At 39.5% G+C, this 19,233-nt stretch overlaps 2 protein-coding genes across 2 annotated transcripts; both read left to right on the forward strand.

The window, feature by feature from the left end:
- Window positions 1-852: 852 nt before the first annotated feature.
- Window positions 853-12,631, forward strand: LOC118078099 (vomeronasal type-2 receptor 26-like). The gene is made up of 6 exons (XM_035101826.1): window positions 853-1,647; window positions 1,836-2,063; window positions 2,928-3,054; window positions 4,019-4,943; window positions 10,495-10,786; window positions 12,620-12,631. Exons 1-6 carry the CDS (start codon window positions 853-855, stop codon window positions 12,629-12,631), a joined length of 2,379 nt encoding a protein of 792 aa, XP_034957717.1.
- A 114-nt stretch (window positions 12,632-12,745) lies between these two features.
- LOC118078107 (vomeronasal type-2 receptor 26-like) lies at window positions 12,746-18,953 on the forward strand. The gene is made up of 4 exons (XM_035101832.1): window positions 12,746-13,546; window positions 13,965-14,192; window positions 15,262-15,388; window positions 18,052-18,953. The coding sequence occupies exons 1-4, from the start codon at window positions 12,746-12,748 to the stop codon at window positions 18,951-18,953; spliced, it is 2,058 nt and encodes a 685-aa protein (XP_034957723.1).
- The last annotated feature ends 280 nt before the right edge of the window (window positions 18,954-19,233 follow it).

Genomic DNA, 19,233 nt, shown 5'->3' on the forward strand with positions numbered 1-19,233 from the left:
ATATGGCTGATACCTTAAACCTCTACAAGATTCCACAGGTAGGTTTTAAGAGTAGGGACATGAATGTTTGTTGCACAAATCACACTATTCTCTTATCTTTCTGAACGTGATTTTGAGATTCAGAAAGTGAATATGACTGATGCTGAAGCATTACGAGATGGAATGTCTATCAAAAACGTAGATTACTCCTTAATAGTAGATACTGCTACACCAGTGAAAGTCTGAGTCAAGCAACCAGGCAGCACCTTGGACTCTTTCAACAACAACACCCTGTGGCACACATCAGCTGCATTAAAAGTTGTCTTTCCAAGGAGCCAGGACCACCGGAAGACTTACAAAGCTGAGCATAGACTCCTTGGAGAACCTTGGTAACTGATTAAAGGGTCCTAATTTATTTTGCACTATTAAACATCTGCATCGTGGTAGTTCTCCTACCATGAAAATAGTACATTTTAAGACAAGTCTTTAAATGCCATGCACTCTATTGCCCCATTCAGAAATCACAACAAATCATTCTCCTTTGAAGAGACCCCAGAGAGCCGGCATGTACCTGGCATCCACAAAACATCCACCACAAACACACACACACACAACACCTTAAACATGCAACCCACCTAAGTATCACCACAACTCTAGAAAATGGAAGCATCCTGAAACTGGAAGCATCCATCAATTTAACTTTCTGGAAAAATTACCAATTGTGTCAACAAACATTTGTTGAATGAACAGCCAAATGCTAAAATTAATTGTTCATACTTATCTTCGTATTGTCTGGTCTTTTCCTTTTAGCTTGCATATGGCTCATTTCCGCAGGAGGAGAGTGATATAGATCACTTCCTTTCGTTTTACCGCATGGTGCCCAATGAAGCTCATCAGTATATGGGGATTATCAGCTTGCTTCAGCATTTTGGATGGACATGGGTTGGACTCTTTGTTACTGATGATGAAGGAGGAGAAAAATTCTTGCGGGCCCTGGAGCAATTGTTCTACCAGCATGGGATCTGTTCAGCCTTCACACAAAGAATGGAAAAAATAGCTCATTTCGATATGTTGGATGAACTTTTTGACATACTCGAAAGTTATTATATGTGCCTCACAAATGACAAAGCCAATACATTCATTGTCTATGGAGATTCTCAGACATTGACCTGGCTGAGATTTCTTATATTTCTACGAGATCCTGAAAATAAGGAAATCACATCATATAGAAGAGTGTGGATCATGACAACACATATTGATTTTGTATTATTGAATTATCAAAAGTCTTGGGATCTTGATCTCTTTCAAGGTGCCATTTCCTTCACAATTCACTCAGAAGAGCTTCTCAGTTTCCATGAATTTCTTCAGATCATAAAACCTTACTGGAATCCAGGTGATGGTTTTCTCAAGGACTTCTGGGAGCAAGCATTTGACTGTACATTTCCAGATCTGCTCATGCAAGATATTGAAACATGTACAGGGGAGGAGAAGTTAGAGTGTCTTCCTGGCCATCTGTTTGAAATGGACATGACTGGCCACAGCTACAGTATCTACAATGCTGTCTTTGTTGTGGCTCATGCTTTGCATGCTATTTATTCATTCAAATCCAAGCACAGAGCACTGGCAGGAGACAAGAGGTTTGAACTTCAAGATCTGCAGCCTTGGCAGGTAAAATGTTGCATACAAAATATTATTTCAGTGAGCCAACATTTTGTGAGTTTATTTAGCATGTACAGAATATATCCATCTATTGCTGTGTTATAACTTTTCCATATGCTATATGAAAATAGCTGATTGTTGACACTTGGTCTTCATTATATATATTTTCCTTCTTTTTCCTTTTTCTCTTGAATCAGCTCCACTATTTTCTACAAGGGATTTTATTTAACAACTCAGCAGGAGAAACAATGTCCTTTAATGAAAAAAGGGAAATGAGAGGTGGATTTGACATCACGAACATGATCATATTCCCCAACAAGTCCTTCCTTCAAATGAAAGTTGGATGTGTTTATCCTGATGCTCTTGAAGGAGAAGCATTCATTTTTCATGAAGATATGATTGTGTGGCACAGAGGATTTAATCAGGTCTGAATCCTAGGAATCCTTCTGTTCCTCACTGTTCTTATGACGTGTTCTTTAGGTCTCGGAAATTCTGTTGTTTCTATCTGACATGGCCAAGGAAAAATGTGGCTGCCGAGCACATTCAAAATTGATTCTACTTAGAAATGCCAAGGAAAACCCCCCGTACATTTTTGTATAACTTTAACTTCCATATACATAAAGCAAAGCCTTGGGGTAATTAAGTGAAATTACTACACAGGCACCCATTCTTTAATGTCTTTTTCTATTGTATGGAGACAATAACTCAGTAATTGAAAATGTATTGCTGGCGAAAGGTCCCAGGTTCAATCCATTGCATCTCCAGGCAGGGTTAAAAATGAAATACTGGGTTGTTGTTTGGACCAAGAATCATACTTGGCACAAGGCAGCTGTCTGAACAGCACAAGGCAGCTCCTTGCTAACCTACAGCAAAGTTTTTCAGTTGTGTTGCAGCATTTTGCAGAACAAACTGCATTATGGAGAGGCCTCAAACAGTGTGGCTGACCTGTCAATCTTGGGGCCCTACCAGTCACCCCAATCCACTAATGCAAAATTTTGACACAGGTTTGGAGTGAATTGAACAATATTGGACTTGGGGTGACCAGTATAGCAACATGTTGGGGAAGTTAGACACTATTTTGGGGTGCTTCAGAATCTGGGTTTGTTTTTTTCTGCAAAATGATTGCCAAGTTTGCAATAGGTTTGGAGGGGATCCCAAATAATGGGATTCATAGTGCAGCTCTTTTATATTAAAATCTCTTTTTTTGGTGAGTGGTGAACTTCATTAATAGAAGTTAAATGAGCAATCAGTTTCTCTGATCTCATGAACTGCTTTTCTGCTATGGATAGGTGATTCCTCTTTCTCTGTGTAATGACCACTGCCACCCTGGCAATCAGAAGAAAAAGATAGAAGGGGAAAAGTTTTGTTGCTATGGCTGTGCTCCATGTTCAGAAGGGGAAATTTCAAACCAGGATGGTAAGTCATGCAGCGCTCATATCTTTCTTTCTACAAGGACAATGGCAAGGTTAGACATTTGAGGGGGGTATTTTAGAGCAAAAAGCGAGTAAGAAGCAACATGATTAAAAATGGATAAAATTGTTCAATGCGTGGGAAAATAGGATACAAATAACACAAGATCTCAGGGACATCAACGGAAATTGAGTGTTGGATAATTCAGAAAATGCAAGAAAAACAAACAAAAAACCTCTTCATGAAGTACAGGATTAAGTTATGGAATTTGTTCCCTCTAGAGGCAGTGATGGGCACAAATTTTGAAGGCTTCAAAGGAGTATTAGACAAACTCATGGAGAATATCAATAGCTATTATCTCTGATGGTTTTGCAGTGCCTCCATGGACAGAAGCTGTATTCTTCCAAATATGAGATGCTGAGAAGTGTAGGGGTCGGGGGAGACTTCTGTTTCACCCAGGTCCTGCTTGCAAGCTTCCCATAGGTATGTGGTTGGCCACTGTGAAATCAGGAAGCTGGATGAGATGGGTCATTGGCCTGATCCAGCAGGCTCTTATGTTTTTATCCAAAAGAGGAAATAAATTAGAAGGCAAAAAACTGTTGAAAAGAAAGAAGTGAATCAGTATAATGGCTTTCAGAATCAGTGAGATCAAAACATTTATATCACTAAAACACATAGATCCAAAAGGTTTAATTTCATGTCAGTGAAGACAAAGTACTGTTAAATCAGTATTGAAATTTCACCTTGTATATACTGAGTTTATGAGTTTATATGAACACTGAGAAACATGGAGGGCAAAATGCTGTTGAAAAGTATAATAGCTTTCAGAATCAGTGAGGTCAAAGCATTTATATCGGAACTCTAAAACACATGCATTCCAATAGGTTTAATTTCATGTCTGTGAAACAGTCACATAAAAGACAAAGTGCTGTTTAATCAGTATTGAAATTTCACCTTGTTTATATTTCAGATATGAATGACTGCTTCAGATGCCCAAAAGCTCAGTATCCAAACAAGAACAAAACTGCCTGCATTCAGAAAATGATGACCTTCCTTTCTTACGAAGAACCTTTGGGTATCAGTTTAGCATCCATTGCCCTTTCTTTCTTCCTCATCACAGCTTTGGTGCTAGGAATATTCATTAAGTACAGAGACACTCCCATAGTCAAAGCCAACAACCGGGACCTCACCTACTCTCTCCTTGTCTCTCTCCTGCTCTGCTTCCTCTCTTCATTGCTATTTCTGGGTGAACCTAGCACAGTCTCCTGCCTCCTCCGGCAACCAACGTTTGGCATCATCTTCTCTGTAGCCGTTTCTTGTGTGTTGGCCAAAACTGTCACTGTAGTTCTAGCTTTCATGGCCACCAAGCCCGGGTCCAGCATGAGGAAATGGATGAGTAAAAGACTGACAAATTCCATTGTCTTTTCCTGTTCTCTTATTCAATCAACTATTTGTACTGTGTGGTTGATGACATCTCCCCCATTTCCTGATTTGGACATGCACTCTTTAACAGAAGAAATCATTGTGCAATGTAATGAAGGCTCAGTCACCATGTTCTATTTTGTCCTGGGCTACATGTTCCTCTTGGCCATTGCCAGCTTTGTTGCCGCATTTGCAGCCCGCAAATTACCTGACAGTTTTAATGAAGCCAAGTTCATTACCTTCAGCATGTTGCTCTTTTGCAGTGTTTGGCTGTCTTTTTTTCCAGCCTACCTGAGCACAAGTGGAAAATACATGGTGGCTGTGGAGGTCTTCTCCATCTTAGCCTCCAGTGCTGGGTTATTGGGTTGCATCTTTGCCCCTAAATGCTACATCATTATTCTGAGGCCCGAACTGAACAACAAAGAACAACTTATTAGAAAAAAAGTTAAACAATTGTTTCCCCCCTCACTCTGGTAAATTTTAAATATGTGATAGAATATCTCTATCTATCTATCTATCTATCTATCTATCTATCTATCTATATCTATCTTATAGTAGCAAAGGTACTTGAGATCACTTTTTGCCACTTGTTTAATTTTATTTTATACACACAAGTCCCAGTATCCAAATGCTTTTTATACGAAAATTCACATATACCTACGTGAGTATTTTGTACTCAAACCTTGTGATATGCACCACAGATATCCAAACTGTTTGAACTGTGTTTTGTACTGTAAACACATAAGCAAAGTTGTCCACCTTGATTGCCTTTTACAAGGCTTTAGAGGGTTTTCCTTGGTTTATCAGCCTTTGGGACATCAACATTTTGAGGCTAAGATCACATTAGAAATATTCCCTTAGGAATTAATGGAAATTGTTGACTTGTTATGCAAATGGCCACCTAACAAATTATTTCTTGAGAATACATTGTTTTTGGATAGTGAGATTTGTGAGGATACAAATGAAACAGCTTAGGAGTGTTAAGTAACACAGCTGTATGTGAGTTTTTAGCTTAGTCTAAAGCTAAATACTCACATGCAGCTGTTGTATTTAATATTTGTATTCTCACAAATTTCAAATTTCACTATCCGAACATAATGCATTCAAGGTTCAAGGTTACCTTTAAAGTTATTTTTTTGATATGAACATTTTTAATGGTTATTCTTTGAAACACGAAACCCTTTGTAATTACACACAACACATTCTTTTCTTCTCTGTATGTTTTATTGTTGACTTAGAATATCCTCATGCCAGAGAATATTGCAAAACAAAAAACAAAAAAAACAACCTAAAATGAGTATTTACAGGAATTAGTATATTAGGGAAATGTGCATTGGACTGATGAGAATATGTGAAGAAATATAAACCAAGATAAAACGAAATTGAAAGAATCGCCCATACGGAGCCACTGAGCTTCAAAACATCCATGTATATCCATCCACTTGGAGAAAAGTCTCATTGAATTCAGTTCAATATAGCAAAAAGACATTTATGAGTCAGAAATCACTTCATGAGATATGTGAAGTAGAAGACAGCTTCTTCTTCTAAGTCTTTATTTCCTCAACAGTTGATTTTTTTAATTAAAAAAATCAACTGTTGAGGAAATAAAGACTTAGAAGAAGAAGCTGTCTTGTTCTGATTCATTAGTGATTGCTCCTGCATGTCTACACAGCTTTCACGCTGCGACAGAGAGCGGAAAGAGTCTTGTTAGCACAAAGATGAAAGAATGAGAACATCCCAAAGATCACTGGTCATTGTCAGATCACTTCCTGGTGCAACTGGACTTCTCCACAACCCTTCCCCTCATCAGGGAGGTGGGACCGATTCAGATGGTCCGCCCCCGCCACTTAATGGATCCAATTGGCTTCCAGAGAGTGGTAGGGGATGTTTTATCCCATGCTGATGGCCTTTCAGCTGATTCCCTGGTGGCCCGCTGGAATGTGGAGTTAACCAGGGCTATTGACTGTCTGGCTCCGAAGCGCCCTCTCCGATTGCATGGAGCCCGGACAGCCCCGTGGTTTTCCCCGGAGCTGAGGGTGATGAAACAATCGCTGAGACAGCTAGAGCACCAGTGGCGGAAAACTCATTCTGAATCAGACCGGACACGGGTTAGAGCTCAACATCAAGCCTACCAAGTGGCAATGGCGATGGCGAAGAGGACCTTCTTCACCGTTTCTATTGCATCTGCAGAAAACAGCAGCAGGAGACTTTTTCAGGTGGTTCACAATCTATCAGAACCACCTTCATCATCGGGGCCTGGTAGGGACCCCAAGATCTCCTGCAATGCTTTTGCAAAGATTTTTGCAGATAAAGTCGCTCAGATTCGGAAGGAGGTAGACTCCACCGTGGGAGCAGGGCCAGGGCAGGAGAGTGCTAGAGCCCTGTCTGGTCATGTTATATGGGATCAGTTCCAATCTGTTACCTCCGAGGATGTGGACAGGCTGCTTGGACGAGTGAAACCAACCACCTGTCTCCTTGATCCTTGCCCATCCTGGCTAATAAAAGTGAGCCGGGAAGGGCTGGGTGATGGGCTCTGCGGGGTGGTGAATGCTTCCCTCCACGAGGGAGCCTTCCCAGACCCACTGAAAGAGGTGGTCATTAAACCGCTTCTTTTAAAAAAATCTTTAGACCCGGCCAATATGGCCAAGTACCGCCCAGTCTCAAATCTACCATTCTTGGGCAAGGTGATTGAGCGGTTGGTTGCTGAACAACTCCAAGCATGCCTGGAAGAAGTGAACCATTTGGATCCCTTCCAATCGGGATTCAGGCCTCACCATGGGACTGAAACTGCCTTGGTCGCGCTGGTCGATGATCTCCGGCGAGCTAGGGACAAAGGTGAGAACTGTTTCCTAGTTCTGCAGGATCTCTCAGTGGTCTTTGAAACCATCAAGCATAACATCCTTCTGTACCATCTAGAGGGGCTGGGAGCTGGGGGCACTGTCATACAAGTGGTTCCGCTCCTTCCTCCTGGGTCATGTTCAGAAAGTGGTGTTGGGGGAGGAGTGTTCAGACCCCTGGGCACTCACTTGTGTTGGTACTGACCTTTAAAGCCCTAAACGGTCTCGGTCCTGTATACCTGAAGGAGCATCTCCACCCCCATCATTCAGCCCGGACACTGAGATCCAGCACCGAGGGCCTTCTGGCGGTTCCCTCATTGCGAGAAGTGAGGTTGCAGGGAACCAGACAGAGGGCCTTCTTGGTAGTGGCACCGGCCCTGTGGAACGCCCTCCCAGCAGATGTCAAGGAAATAAGCAATTATTTTACTTTTAGAAGACAACTGAAGACGGCTCTGTTTAGGGAAGTTTTTAATGTTTGATGCTGCACTGTTTTTAATATCCGGTTGGAAGCCGCCCAGATGGGTGGGGTAATAATAATAATAATAATAATAATAATAATAATATATTATTATTATTATTATTATTATTATTATTATTATTATTAAAAACAATGGCAAGAAAAACTGGTGAGTTATGTGGAGTTGGCAAAGTTGACATATAAACTATGTGAGAAGGACAACTGTGACTTCAAAGAAGAATGGGAACTTTTTACAAACTATTTAAAAAAGACAACAAAAGGATCTGGACTCCTTGGCTTGTTTTGAATAAACATCCACAATTTATTAGTAGAACATATGATAGATAAGGCAATAACATGTACAATTTTATAACATGCAGAAAACAATATGTAAAAACAAATCAGAAAGGGGAGCTGAGGGAAGTCCTTAGAGGGTGGGAGAGGGTGGGGGAAGGGGGGAAGGGTGAAAATTGTAAATGGCTATGTCATTGGTAATGTGTATTGTTTAAAAAATCTATTTGTTCAATAAACATATTTTTAAAATAAAAATAAAAATGATATTTTCTTTCCCCTTCTCCCCATTCATTATTGCTGCTAATACTCTTCAATGGCTGGGGAACCATTAAGTTGGTCACTCTTGGAGAGTGAGAGAATTTTATGGGTTTTCCAATGAAATTAGGGGTTTTCTGGTTGGCCTGCCTAGCACTCCTCTTGCCTCATAGTGTAATGGTGGGGTTTATACAGCCATTGAATCAATGGATTCCAAGTACCTTCAACATCCCTGTGGAGCAGTATTATCCCTGAAACGAACAATAGCCTCACCATGCACATTTATTTGGGGGTTCGTTCTGGGTTGAGTAGTATCAGCGTCAACCCAGGATAGGTATGCCTGATAAACTGCCCCTCACAGGGCAGATTGGGGTTGGTTTTGGCTGCTGCAGAAGACCATGCTCCTAATCTCCTTAGTGCTAATTATATGATGTGGTCTATGTGATTTGAGCATTAGGAAATTTGAGGCAGGGTGTCATCAGAAAACTGATTGTACTCAGCTCTGTTTTGCTGTAACATCTAAATCATGAGATTGAGAAATCCCTGCTTTGCAGTCACAAAGTAAATAGTTTCACCATGATTTTCCAGTTTGCTTGCTTTGAAAAATTCCAATTTTGGGGACACTAAGAGGCAGAGGCAATATGTAGTCAGACTTGGATAAACAAATCGAACCCAACGTGTTTGTTACAAAAAGTGTGAGGCAAAATTATTATCTCTTCCAGCAATTATCCAAATGATTATATTTAGTTCACTTGGCCAAATCTTAAGAGACTTTCTGTTTGCACATAAAAAAGTCAGAACTTTAAAGGATGTTGGCACTCTTATCTATACATCAAGGCATGCATTTGCCAGGTTTTGATTCTAATATGTAGCTGACAATTCACTCTTTGAGATTTATCACTGCTTTTATTTCCATTGTCAGTCATCATCCAATACTGCCGATTCCTTCTGAAAGAAACCAAAGCAGCAAATGCACAAACTATAAAATGATTGAAACATCTGAAAACATCTAAAAGTAATCTGAGTACAGATATAGACTGGGAAACATCTCTGCTTAAGAGATTTGTTGTAGGGGAGAAAAACTACACTGCTAAGATGTTGTGGCTATTGATGTTGCTGTTCCTGCAAGTGCCTGTCGTGTGCAGAGCAGATACTATCCGGAGTCCAATGAAAGATCCTATTCCTGTTCCTCATGAGTGGTACCAGCCGGGGGACTTCATCATCGGTGGGATTTCTTCTCAACTCTTTTATGTTTTCTATGAAGTTTTCTTCAGAAAACACCCTTCACAGAATCTGTTCGATGTTTCATAGTAAGAGTCTCCTCCCTACCCAACAAGTATCTTTTCTTTTTTGTTAAGTTTGCAAGTTTGATGGTTGAGACTGTACATTGTACATTGAAATTTATAAGCTGCTGAGCTAGATTTTGAATTCTACATTTCTAATTCTTTGATTTTTTTATGTTGCATTTTAATACATTTCATTTGCAATGGCATATAAATCAAAGGAAATTCAATAAAATACATAGAACGTAAAAAGTAAATAAATCACTAAAATACAATTAAATATTATCACAAATATTTAATGTGAATGTCCTGTGAACCACTTGACTGAATTTGTGGATCACTAGAACTCTGGATAAAAATATTCCACAGATTTATATTTCCAATAAAGTGTTTATGAAACAAATGTATTAATCTAAATACTTCATGCTAGAGACTATTGCAAAAACAAACAAACGCCAAAAATGGTATTTACAGGAATCAGTATGTCAGGCAAGATTTCATACAGCACTTGAGGTTATTCAAGGTAAATGAGTATAGGAAACAAACTTTTCTGAGTCGGAAAGCACTTCATGAGATATGTGAAGTATTCAGCTACCTAAAGAGAAGGATGAGGGGAAGGGATTTTTTAATAAAAATTTTTTTAACTGAGCTGCAAAAGTTGAGGAAGGGATGAAAGGCAGGTGTGTCAAAGAACCATGCAGAACACAGATGCCCTGATGAATTGGACATTTTCATCAACTGTGTGTTATCTGATAGCTTAGAAACATGAATTGCAAAAGGCATAGCTTCATTTCAATAAAAATCATTTGAGACAAAGATGGATAAAACGGTGGTGTGTTGATTTTATGCATTGTAGAATTCTCCTCTGGAATTGTATATTGATTAACTTCATTTGCAGCATGGTGACAAAATTCTACCAGCACATACTTGCCTTGGCATTTGCTGTGAAAGAGATCAATGAGAACCCCACAATCTTGCGCAATATCACTCTTGGGTTCCACATCTATGATAGCTATCATGATGCAAGGATGACCTATCGTACCACGTTAGACCTGCTCTTCAAATCACAGAGTTTTTACATCAACTATAAATGTGACACCCAGAAAAACCTCATGGCCATCATTGGGGGACTTAGCTTTGATACATCCTTCCATATGAGAGACAACATAGGCCTTTACAAGATTCCACAGGTAGGATCTCTTTATAGCAGGGGCAGCATAATGACTTCCAGGGTGAATAGACCCCTGATCTTCTTTCTGGAGCTGAATTTTGGCACTTTCTATAGAATTTATAAAACATTAATATTAAATATGTAACCAGTAGGATGAATATACAGTGGGAAGGAAGGGCTAGCAGTAAGTTCTGGCAATGAAAAACTGAGATAGCAGTGCAATGAAAAAAACTGCAAATGAAAAGAAGTATTTCAAAATCATTTTCCAAGGTTAGTAACATGGAAAATTGACCAAGCTGGTAGAAAACTGTGTCTTTATTATTTCAGAATACTTCTCAACAAAAACAGTAATTTGAATGATGCTGTTTGTGATATTATTGCCTTTCATTAGAAGCAAATATGTGTTTTTCAATGAGCAAAGTCTCGCTACCCTTCCTCCCTCTCTTCTGGGCCTGGCTATTTTGACTTGTATTTTCCAGCTCTAAAGTTCTATGATTCAGACTACTGGCCATTTTTTATCCATTAATTTGATATTCCTTCCCCAAGTCCCCCATGTTCATATTTAGAGCTCCCATAACCTTTTAAATCCAAAGGGGGGGAAAGGAAAAAGAAAACTGTACTTGTTGCCATTTTGTTTGGTGTGTGATGCCTGAGAAAAGTCATTAACTGTGCCAGCCCTTAAAATATCTACAGGTAATATCTAGTGCCCTCATTGTATAGTTTTTGTCACATTTTCTTTAAATATGCATTCATTGTATAGTTTTTGTCACTTTAAATTTGCACCTATTCGCCTTGTATTTTTGCATGTTATATTTACATTTTAGGACCAACCCTACTTTCTTGCTTGTCATTCATTCATTGATTTTACACACACACACACACACACACACAGAGAGAGAGAGAGAGAGAGAGAGAGAGAGAGAGAGAGAGAGAGAGAGAGAGAGAATGCTCAAAGTGGATTACTACAAAGGAACAGGGATATATTTCAAACAAACACTACGAAAACAATTCCATAATGACATAACAAAACAATAAAAACAATAATTTCATAGTTACACAGAAAAATTATAGTGAATGTAATTGGCATCTGTCTTCCTTGAGAGATGATGGAGTATGTTTCCAGGGGTGAAGTCAAACCTCAAGAATTATTTTGTTATATTGGCTGCACTAGCAGCTCTGATGTGACCTCCCCAGGGCACAAGCCTGGGCAGTATGTATGGAGGTCCAGTCCTACTCTGCCCAGATGAAAAGACATCTCAGCCTTGCTGATATGGTCCAGAGGAAAACAGAGCAATACATTTTGCAACAGCTTGGCTGCAGATGTTGCAAGACGAAGGTGTACAAGATGCCTTGCAACCGTATTAGGAACTCGACTCCAGATTTGTGAAGAGTTTACTCCTTAATCTTCCCTTCTCCTGAAGACATACCAAAAAAACCCCACCATATTCCAATACTGTAACACAAACAAGAGTACTTAAGATGCAGCATCCGATAGCAAAAATAAGACGGGAGCTTCACTAATTCACCTTTGTCCTAGAAACAACCCTCCCTCGCCTGAAGAAGCTGTTTATGAGGCTTTCAAGGGAAAATATAAGGGTAGCTGGAAACACCTGCTATGATGCTGCTCTTCTTTCTGTTGTATGCTAAATTATTGTAAGCACCCCAGTACCTGCTGTTAAAGGGCAGTCTGGAAAGAAAATGATTGTATTAATTATCACTTTTCTTGATATGATTCCAAGCTTCAAAAAGTGTCTATACAGAAAACTTAAATATGAGAGGCATATTCCCATAAAGGGTCTAATATGGTGGAGGAAAGATTTTTTGAATCATGAAAATATCTCAATAACTGTAGAAAATTGACTGAAGTCATTGCTCATAATGTGTTTCAGTAGTATTGGTGCATTTTTTGTAGCTCACTTATGGCTCATTTCCCACTGAGGAGGAGAGTGAGGAAAGTCATATTTCTTCCTTCTACCGTATGGTTCCAAATGAAGCCCATCAACACATGGGAATAATCAGCTTGCTTAAGCATTTTGGATGGACATGGGTTGGAATCTTTGTTGTGGATGATGAAAGTGGAGAACATTTCTTGCAGACTATGGAACCATTGTTATCCAAAAATGGAATCTGTTCAGCCTTCACACAAAGGCTCCCAAAACTACCCCGTTTCGATGACTTTGATGAAGTTTATAGTGTATTATTAAGTAGTTACAAGGTTATCAAAGATGGCAAATCCCAAACATTGATTATCTATGGAGAATCTATGGCACTCATATGGCTGACAGCTATTTTCTTTACAAGAGGTCCTAGAGAAAATTATATATCATCAGTTACAAAAGTTTGGATCATAACAACTCAGATTGATTTCATGTTGTTGGGGCTTCAAAGGAGTTGGGATTTTCGTCTCTTCCAAGGTGCCATTTGTTTCACAATTCACTCAAAAGAGCTTCTAGGGTTCCATGATTTTCTTCAGACGATAAAGCCTGGTGGTGTGAAAGGAAATGGTTTTCTGAATGACTTCTGGGAGCAAGCATTTGACTGTGATTTTCCCAACCCCAATGTGCCAATGGACACAAGTGAACAATGTACTGGAGGGGAGAGACTGGAGAGCCTTCCTGATCCATTCTTTGAAATGGGCATGACTGGCCACAGCTATAGCATCTACAATGCTGTCCATGTGGTGGGTCATGCTTTACATGACATTTCTTTAAAAAGATCCAAACCCAGAGCAATGATGGGTCATAACATATTTGAACTTCAAGATCTGCAGCCTTGGCAGGTAATGTGCTGAAATGACAGTAAGTCAACACTGTCATTTGCAGAAACACACACACACACACACACACACACACACACACACACACACACATATATATATATATATATATATATATATATATATATATATGTATGTATATATGTATATATATATATATATATATAATATGCATTAACTGATACTCTGAATCTTATTATTTTACAAAGCTTTGTATATTTACATTATATTTTTCACATTCCAGCCTGGAAAGACATTTTGTCTTCAGTGCATTATGTAGGATTTTGTTTTCTATGGCAAAATAGTAGATTCTTCACTTTTGGTCTATCTTAAATAATAATATGAAACACTAATAGTAAAATGTATTATGTTCAAAATTTCTATTTCTCCCCCCCCCTTTGTCTTTTAAACTTTCAATTAGCTCCATCTTTACCTTCATAGCATTTCATTTAACAACTCAGCTGGAGAAACTCTGTCCTTTACTGATAAGAAGGAAATTGGAGGTGGATTTGACATCATGAACATGGTCATGTTCCCAAACAGGTCCTTCCTTCGAGTGAAAATTGGTGAGGTGGATGATACTGCCCCTAAAGGAATGAGATTCATCATTCATGAGGACATGATAATGTGGCATAAAGGTTTTAACCAGGTCAGCATCCTAATAGTGTTTTGTTGTTGTTGTTGTTGTTGTTGTTGTTGTTGTTGTTGTTGTTGTTGTTGTTGTTTTGGGGGTCTGCTCTAACCTACAAATGAGTCCTGACGGAAGAGTTATTTTTTCTACAAACCCTCTGTCTTTCTATTGAAAAATGTCACAGGGATAAAACTGCTGTCTAGCTAAATGAAAGCCTAAGCACAATACAAAATTGAGAAACAAAGTTATATTTTCTGCCATGTTATATGTGCATCAGGCTTTTCAAGACCCAGAAAACTAGCACACTGAAAGCCTAGTTGCAACACTGAACCGTCAGCAATCAATGGTATATTTGTTGTAGATTAAACCTATGTGTCCGGGACGGGGCAGAGAGTTCAGAATTACAACAGGGGTTTGATGTAGATCACAGCTCAGAGGCACATGACGGGAAAAGCTGGGAAATAATGGGAGAGGAGAAAGAAGAAGCACAAATGGGGAACAGCTGATGGACACAGTGTCTTTAGAAAGCATTCCAGACCCTCCCTCTCCCAGAACCTGGTGAGCATTGAAAGTAGGAGAGCAGAGAGCTAGAAGCAGAGGGCATATCTCAGCACCCACAGTGACATCACATGAAGGGATAAATTGAGGGAGAGGGGACTCACTTGGGGCAACGACATTATTCCAAGAGCCTTCATTTCCAAGCCTCACACTGTGAATGTTGAATAAAAAGCAGTTAGTAAGAACTTTTCTTTGTCTTATCCATTCCTGCTGACTTGACATGGGGGTTGGATCCACTGCCACATGACACTATGCATCATTTGAGGGATCTCAAATTGGGTTATCTCTGTTTCCATTGCATAAATCTAAAATGAAATCACGCTTGACATGTGAAGTCCCCTCTTCCGATTCTTTGCATGTCTAAATTCGATTGCTAAGCATCAGAAACAACTTTTGATAATGTTAGAAAGCAAGAGGACTTGAAGGTCAGACTCCAGATTCCAGATAAATTCTATGCAAAAATTCATTTTAAAGGAAATTCGGTAAGAGAACTTCTCCAACCTGAAACTCCTTTCCTATTTGTGGATAGGTGATGCCCATTTCTGTGTGCAATGAACACTGCCCCCCTGGTCATCAGAAGAAAAGGAAGGAAGGTGGAAAATTTTGCTGTTATGATTGTGCTGCATGTCCAGAAGGCAAGATTTCAGACCAGAATGGTACATGATGTAGAAATTATTTTTATTTTCATCACAAATAATTGTCACTGATTCTGCCTAAGAACTAATTAGAAATGTTTATTTACCATGCTGTGCATGTAAGTAAGCTATCCTGCTTGGTAAGGTAAAGGTAAAAGGACCCCTGACCATTAGGTCCAGTCGTGACCGACTCTGGGGTTGCACGCTCATCTCGCATTATTGGCCGAGGGAGCCGGCGTACAGCTTCCAGGTCATGTGGCCAGCATGACAAAGCCGCTTAGAATCATAGAATCATAGAATCATAGAGTTGGAAGAGACCACAAGGGCCATCCAGTCCAACCTCCTGCCAAGCAGGAAACACCATCAAAGCATTCTTGACATATGGCAGTCAAGCCTCTGCTTAAAGACCTCCAAAGAAGGAGACTCCACCACACTCCTTGGTAGCAAATTCCACTGCCGAACAGCTCTTACTGCTCTGGTTTGCTTGTGGCAAACCAGAGCAGCACATGGAAACGCTGTTTACCTTCCCGCTGTAGCGGTTCCTATTTATCTACTTGCATTTTGACGTGCTTTCGAACTGCTAGGTTGGCAGGAGCTGGGACCAAGCAACGGGAGCCCACCCCGTCACAGGGATTCGAGCCGCCAACCTTCTGATCAGCAAGCCCTAGGCTCAGTGGTTTAACCACAGCGCAACCTGGGTCCCCTATCCTGCTTGGTATGAAGTGTAAATATATTTCTGCTGACCTCCAGTACTTAGAGAAACTAATATTCCTTGAGCAATGCTATCTGTATGGATTTGCTAATGAAACAACCCCTGTGTTGCAGACTTGAGTCAAAATACCAAAAAAAGAGGCAACACGTTGACCAATTCCAACTGGTGAAATGCATCTGTTTTTATCTTTATAAACTATAACGACATGCGAGACAGTGATCCAAGGTAATCATACTGTTTCGGCTTGGTCTTCTTCAGTTTTTTAACTTAGTGTTTGTATACAATCTGCAGAACAGGGGTCATACACATATGTAACCCCTGCTCTATAACGTATGTCATTATAGTTTATAAAGATAAAAACAGATACATTTCACCAGTTGGAATTGGTCAATCTGTATGGATTTGGCAGTAAGCCTCAATGAAGACCAAATGATTTAGTTGACCATATACTTTAAGATACCCCAAAAAGTGGACACATGAAAATAGCTTAAGCAATACTATTATAACCTCAGCAGTCAAGTGATAATGATGATAGAAATGATGATGGTGATGACTGATTCAGTGGGTCCAGATTTGAGATCTAAACTTGATTACCCTGTTTCTCTTAAATTAAGACATAGTCATAAAATAAGCCGTAGCAGGATTTTTAAGCATTCAAGGAATATAAGCCATACCCCGAAAACAAGACATAGTGATAGGCACAGCAGCAATGCCGGCCGCGGCAGGAGGAGGGGGAAAAAATAAGACATCCCCTGAAAATAAGCCATAGTGTGGTTCTTCGGAGGAAAAATAAATATAAGACAGTGTCTTATTTTTGGAGAAACACGGTATATGCCGCAGGTTCTGGGTCTAACAGTTGTTTCAGCCCAGTTCCCTCTGCAACAGGTGCCACAGTAAGGGGGAGGCCTTGCCCCATTCCATATCAGCACAAATAATATTTAAGAGTCAAAGATAAATCTTTGGCATATATGCTGTGAAAATAAAATTAATGCACTTAACATTATTTTTTGACATTTATGGATAAGAAGAAAAATTAAGAAGAGCAAAATCTAACTTACAGAAGGATAATTTAGAAACCCGAGTGAAATCATAACTCCCTGGATCAGTAAGGGTAAGACTGGTAACCAGGCAAGAGGATCCCAAAGAAAAAATAGGTTAAGGAATAAGAACAGCAAAATCTAAGCACACAATGAGCATCCCAAAGAGAAGACCAATTAGATCCCCGAAGATGGGATAGTTATACTACATTTCCTTTGAAAAATACAAATGTATTTTTCATATTTGTATATTATGTAATTGCCAATTCTCTTAAATCCTCAATGATCAGAGAAACACTATATTATTGTAACTTAACAAACCTCCACCCACTAACAAAAACCTTCTTCGTAAGACAATACTGATATACTTTATTTTTGCATTTCATCTTTTTCAGAATGGAATGTGATTGGCTCATATAAGATGCATAATTTCAAAGATACGGGAATATCTGTCAGTGTGATGCAGGAGTTGGTAAATTTTGTTGTAGGTGTGAATTGATTAATTCAAAATTTTTAAAAAAGTGGTGTGAACTCTAACACTTAAGGCTATCAAAAAGTTAAGATTCCTTTAATTCCAAGTAAAATAAAAAAAATTCCTTCAAGACCAACACGGTCTTCAAGACCAACACGGCTACCTACCTGTAACCTTTAATTCCAAGTTTGCTAAATTTTAATGTGGTGCATTGAGTTATGGTAAAATAATGAATGCTATAATTAGCTGTGGGGCCTCATCTCTTCAACCATCCGAAATTGGTGCAACAGCTGGAATATTTGGCACATATTGGTACTGATAATAATAATAATATTGAGCCTGGTGTACTATCAAAATAAATTACATTACCATCTACTCACTAAGAATTAGCAAGTATATATGGAAGGCAAAAAAAAAAAGCTTATGAATTGTCTTTGGAATTTGACCTACTTCTGTCCTTCAGATGTGAATGACTGCTTCAGATGCCCAGAAGATCAATATCCAAACAAGAAAAGAAACCAATGCATCTCCAAAACTATGAGCTTTCTTTCCTATGAAGAACCTTTTGGGATCAGCTTAGCTTCCGTTGCTCTTTCTTTTTCTCTTCTCACAACTCTGGTGTTAAGCACTTTTGTGAAGCACAAAGATACCCCCATTGTCAAAGCCAACAACCGAGCCCTCACCTACACTCTCCTGGTCTCCCTATTGCTCTGCTTCCTCTCTTCTTTGTTGTTCCTCGGCAAACCTGGGAAAGTGACCTGTCTTCTCAGGCAACCTGCTTTCGGCATGATCTTCTCTATGGCTGTTTCTTGCATGCTGGCCAAAACGATCACTGTAGTTGTAGCTTTCATGGCCACCAAGCCAGGCTCTCGGATGAGGAAGTGGGTAGGGAAAAGACTGGCCTATTCTGTTGTAGTTTCCTGTTCTTTTATTCAAGCTAATGTTTGTTTTCTGTGGTTGATGACATCTCCCCCATTCCCTGATGTAGATATGCACTCTGTAACCACAGAAATCATTGTGCAATGTAATGAAGGGTCTGTGACCCTGTTTTATTGTGTCCTGGGCTACATGGGCCTCCTGGCCATTGTCAGTTTCATTGTGGCATTTCTGGCCCGCAGATTACCTGACAGTTTTAATGAAGCCAAATTCATTACCTTCAGCATGTTGCTCTTTTGCAGCGTTTGGCTTTCTTTTGTTCCAACCTATCTGAGCACCAAAGGGAAATACATGGTAGTGGTGGAGATCATCTCCATCTTGGCCTCCAGTGCTGGATTATTGGGCTGCATCTTTGCTCCTAAATGCTACATCATTGCCTTGAGGCCAGAGTTGAACAACAGAGAGCAACTAATAAGGAGAAAGAATTAAAAGGAATCTTAGGGATTTTTCTTTATTGTCTTCTATACATGAAGTGGTATTGTTTAAGACCAAGGCCATTTTACCTACTTCCTCCTCTAGAGATTCTGATGTTATTCCATTGCCAAACCAATGTCACCTTGTTTTCCAGGGATAGTCCCAGATTTACAGAAGATATCCCAGTTTCTGATGTGATCCCTGGATATCCTAGTTTTCCTTAGGATGTCCCTATTTTCATTGGAGAAATGTTGAAAAGTATGGAACAGGATTTTCTCATTTTCATCACAGAAAT

This window comes from Zootoca vivipara, chromosome 13 (assembly GCF_963506605.1).
Source record: "Zootoca vivipara chromosome 13, rZooViv1.1, whole genome shotgun sequence".
NCBI lineage: Eukaryota > Metazoa > Chordata > Lepidosauria > Squamata > Lacertidae > Zootoca > Zootoca vivipara.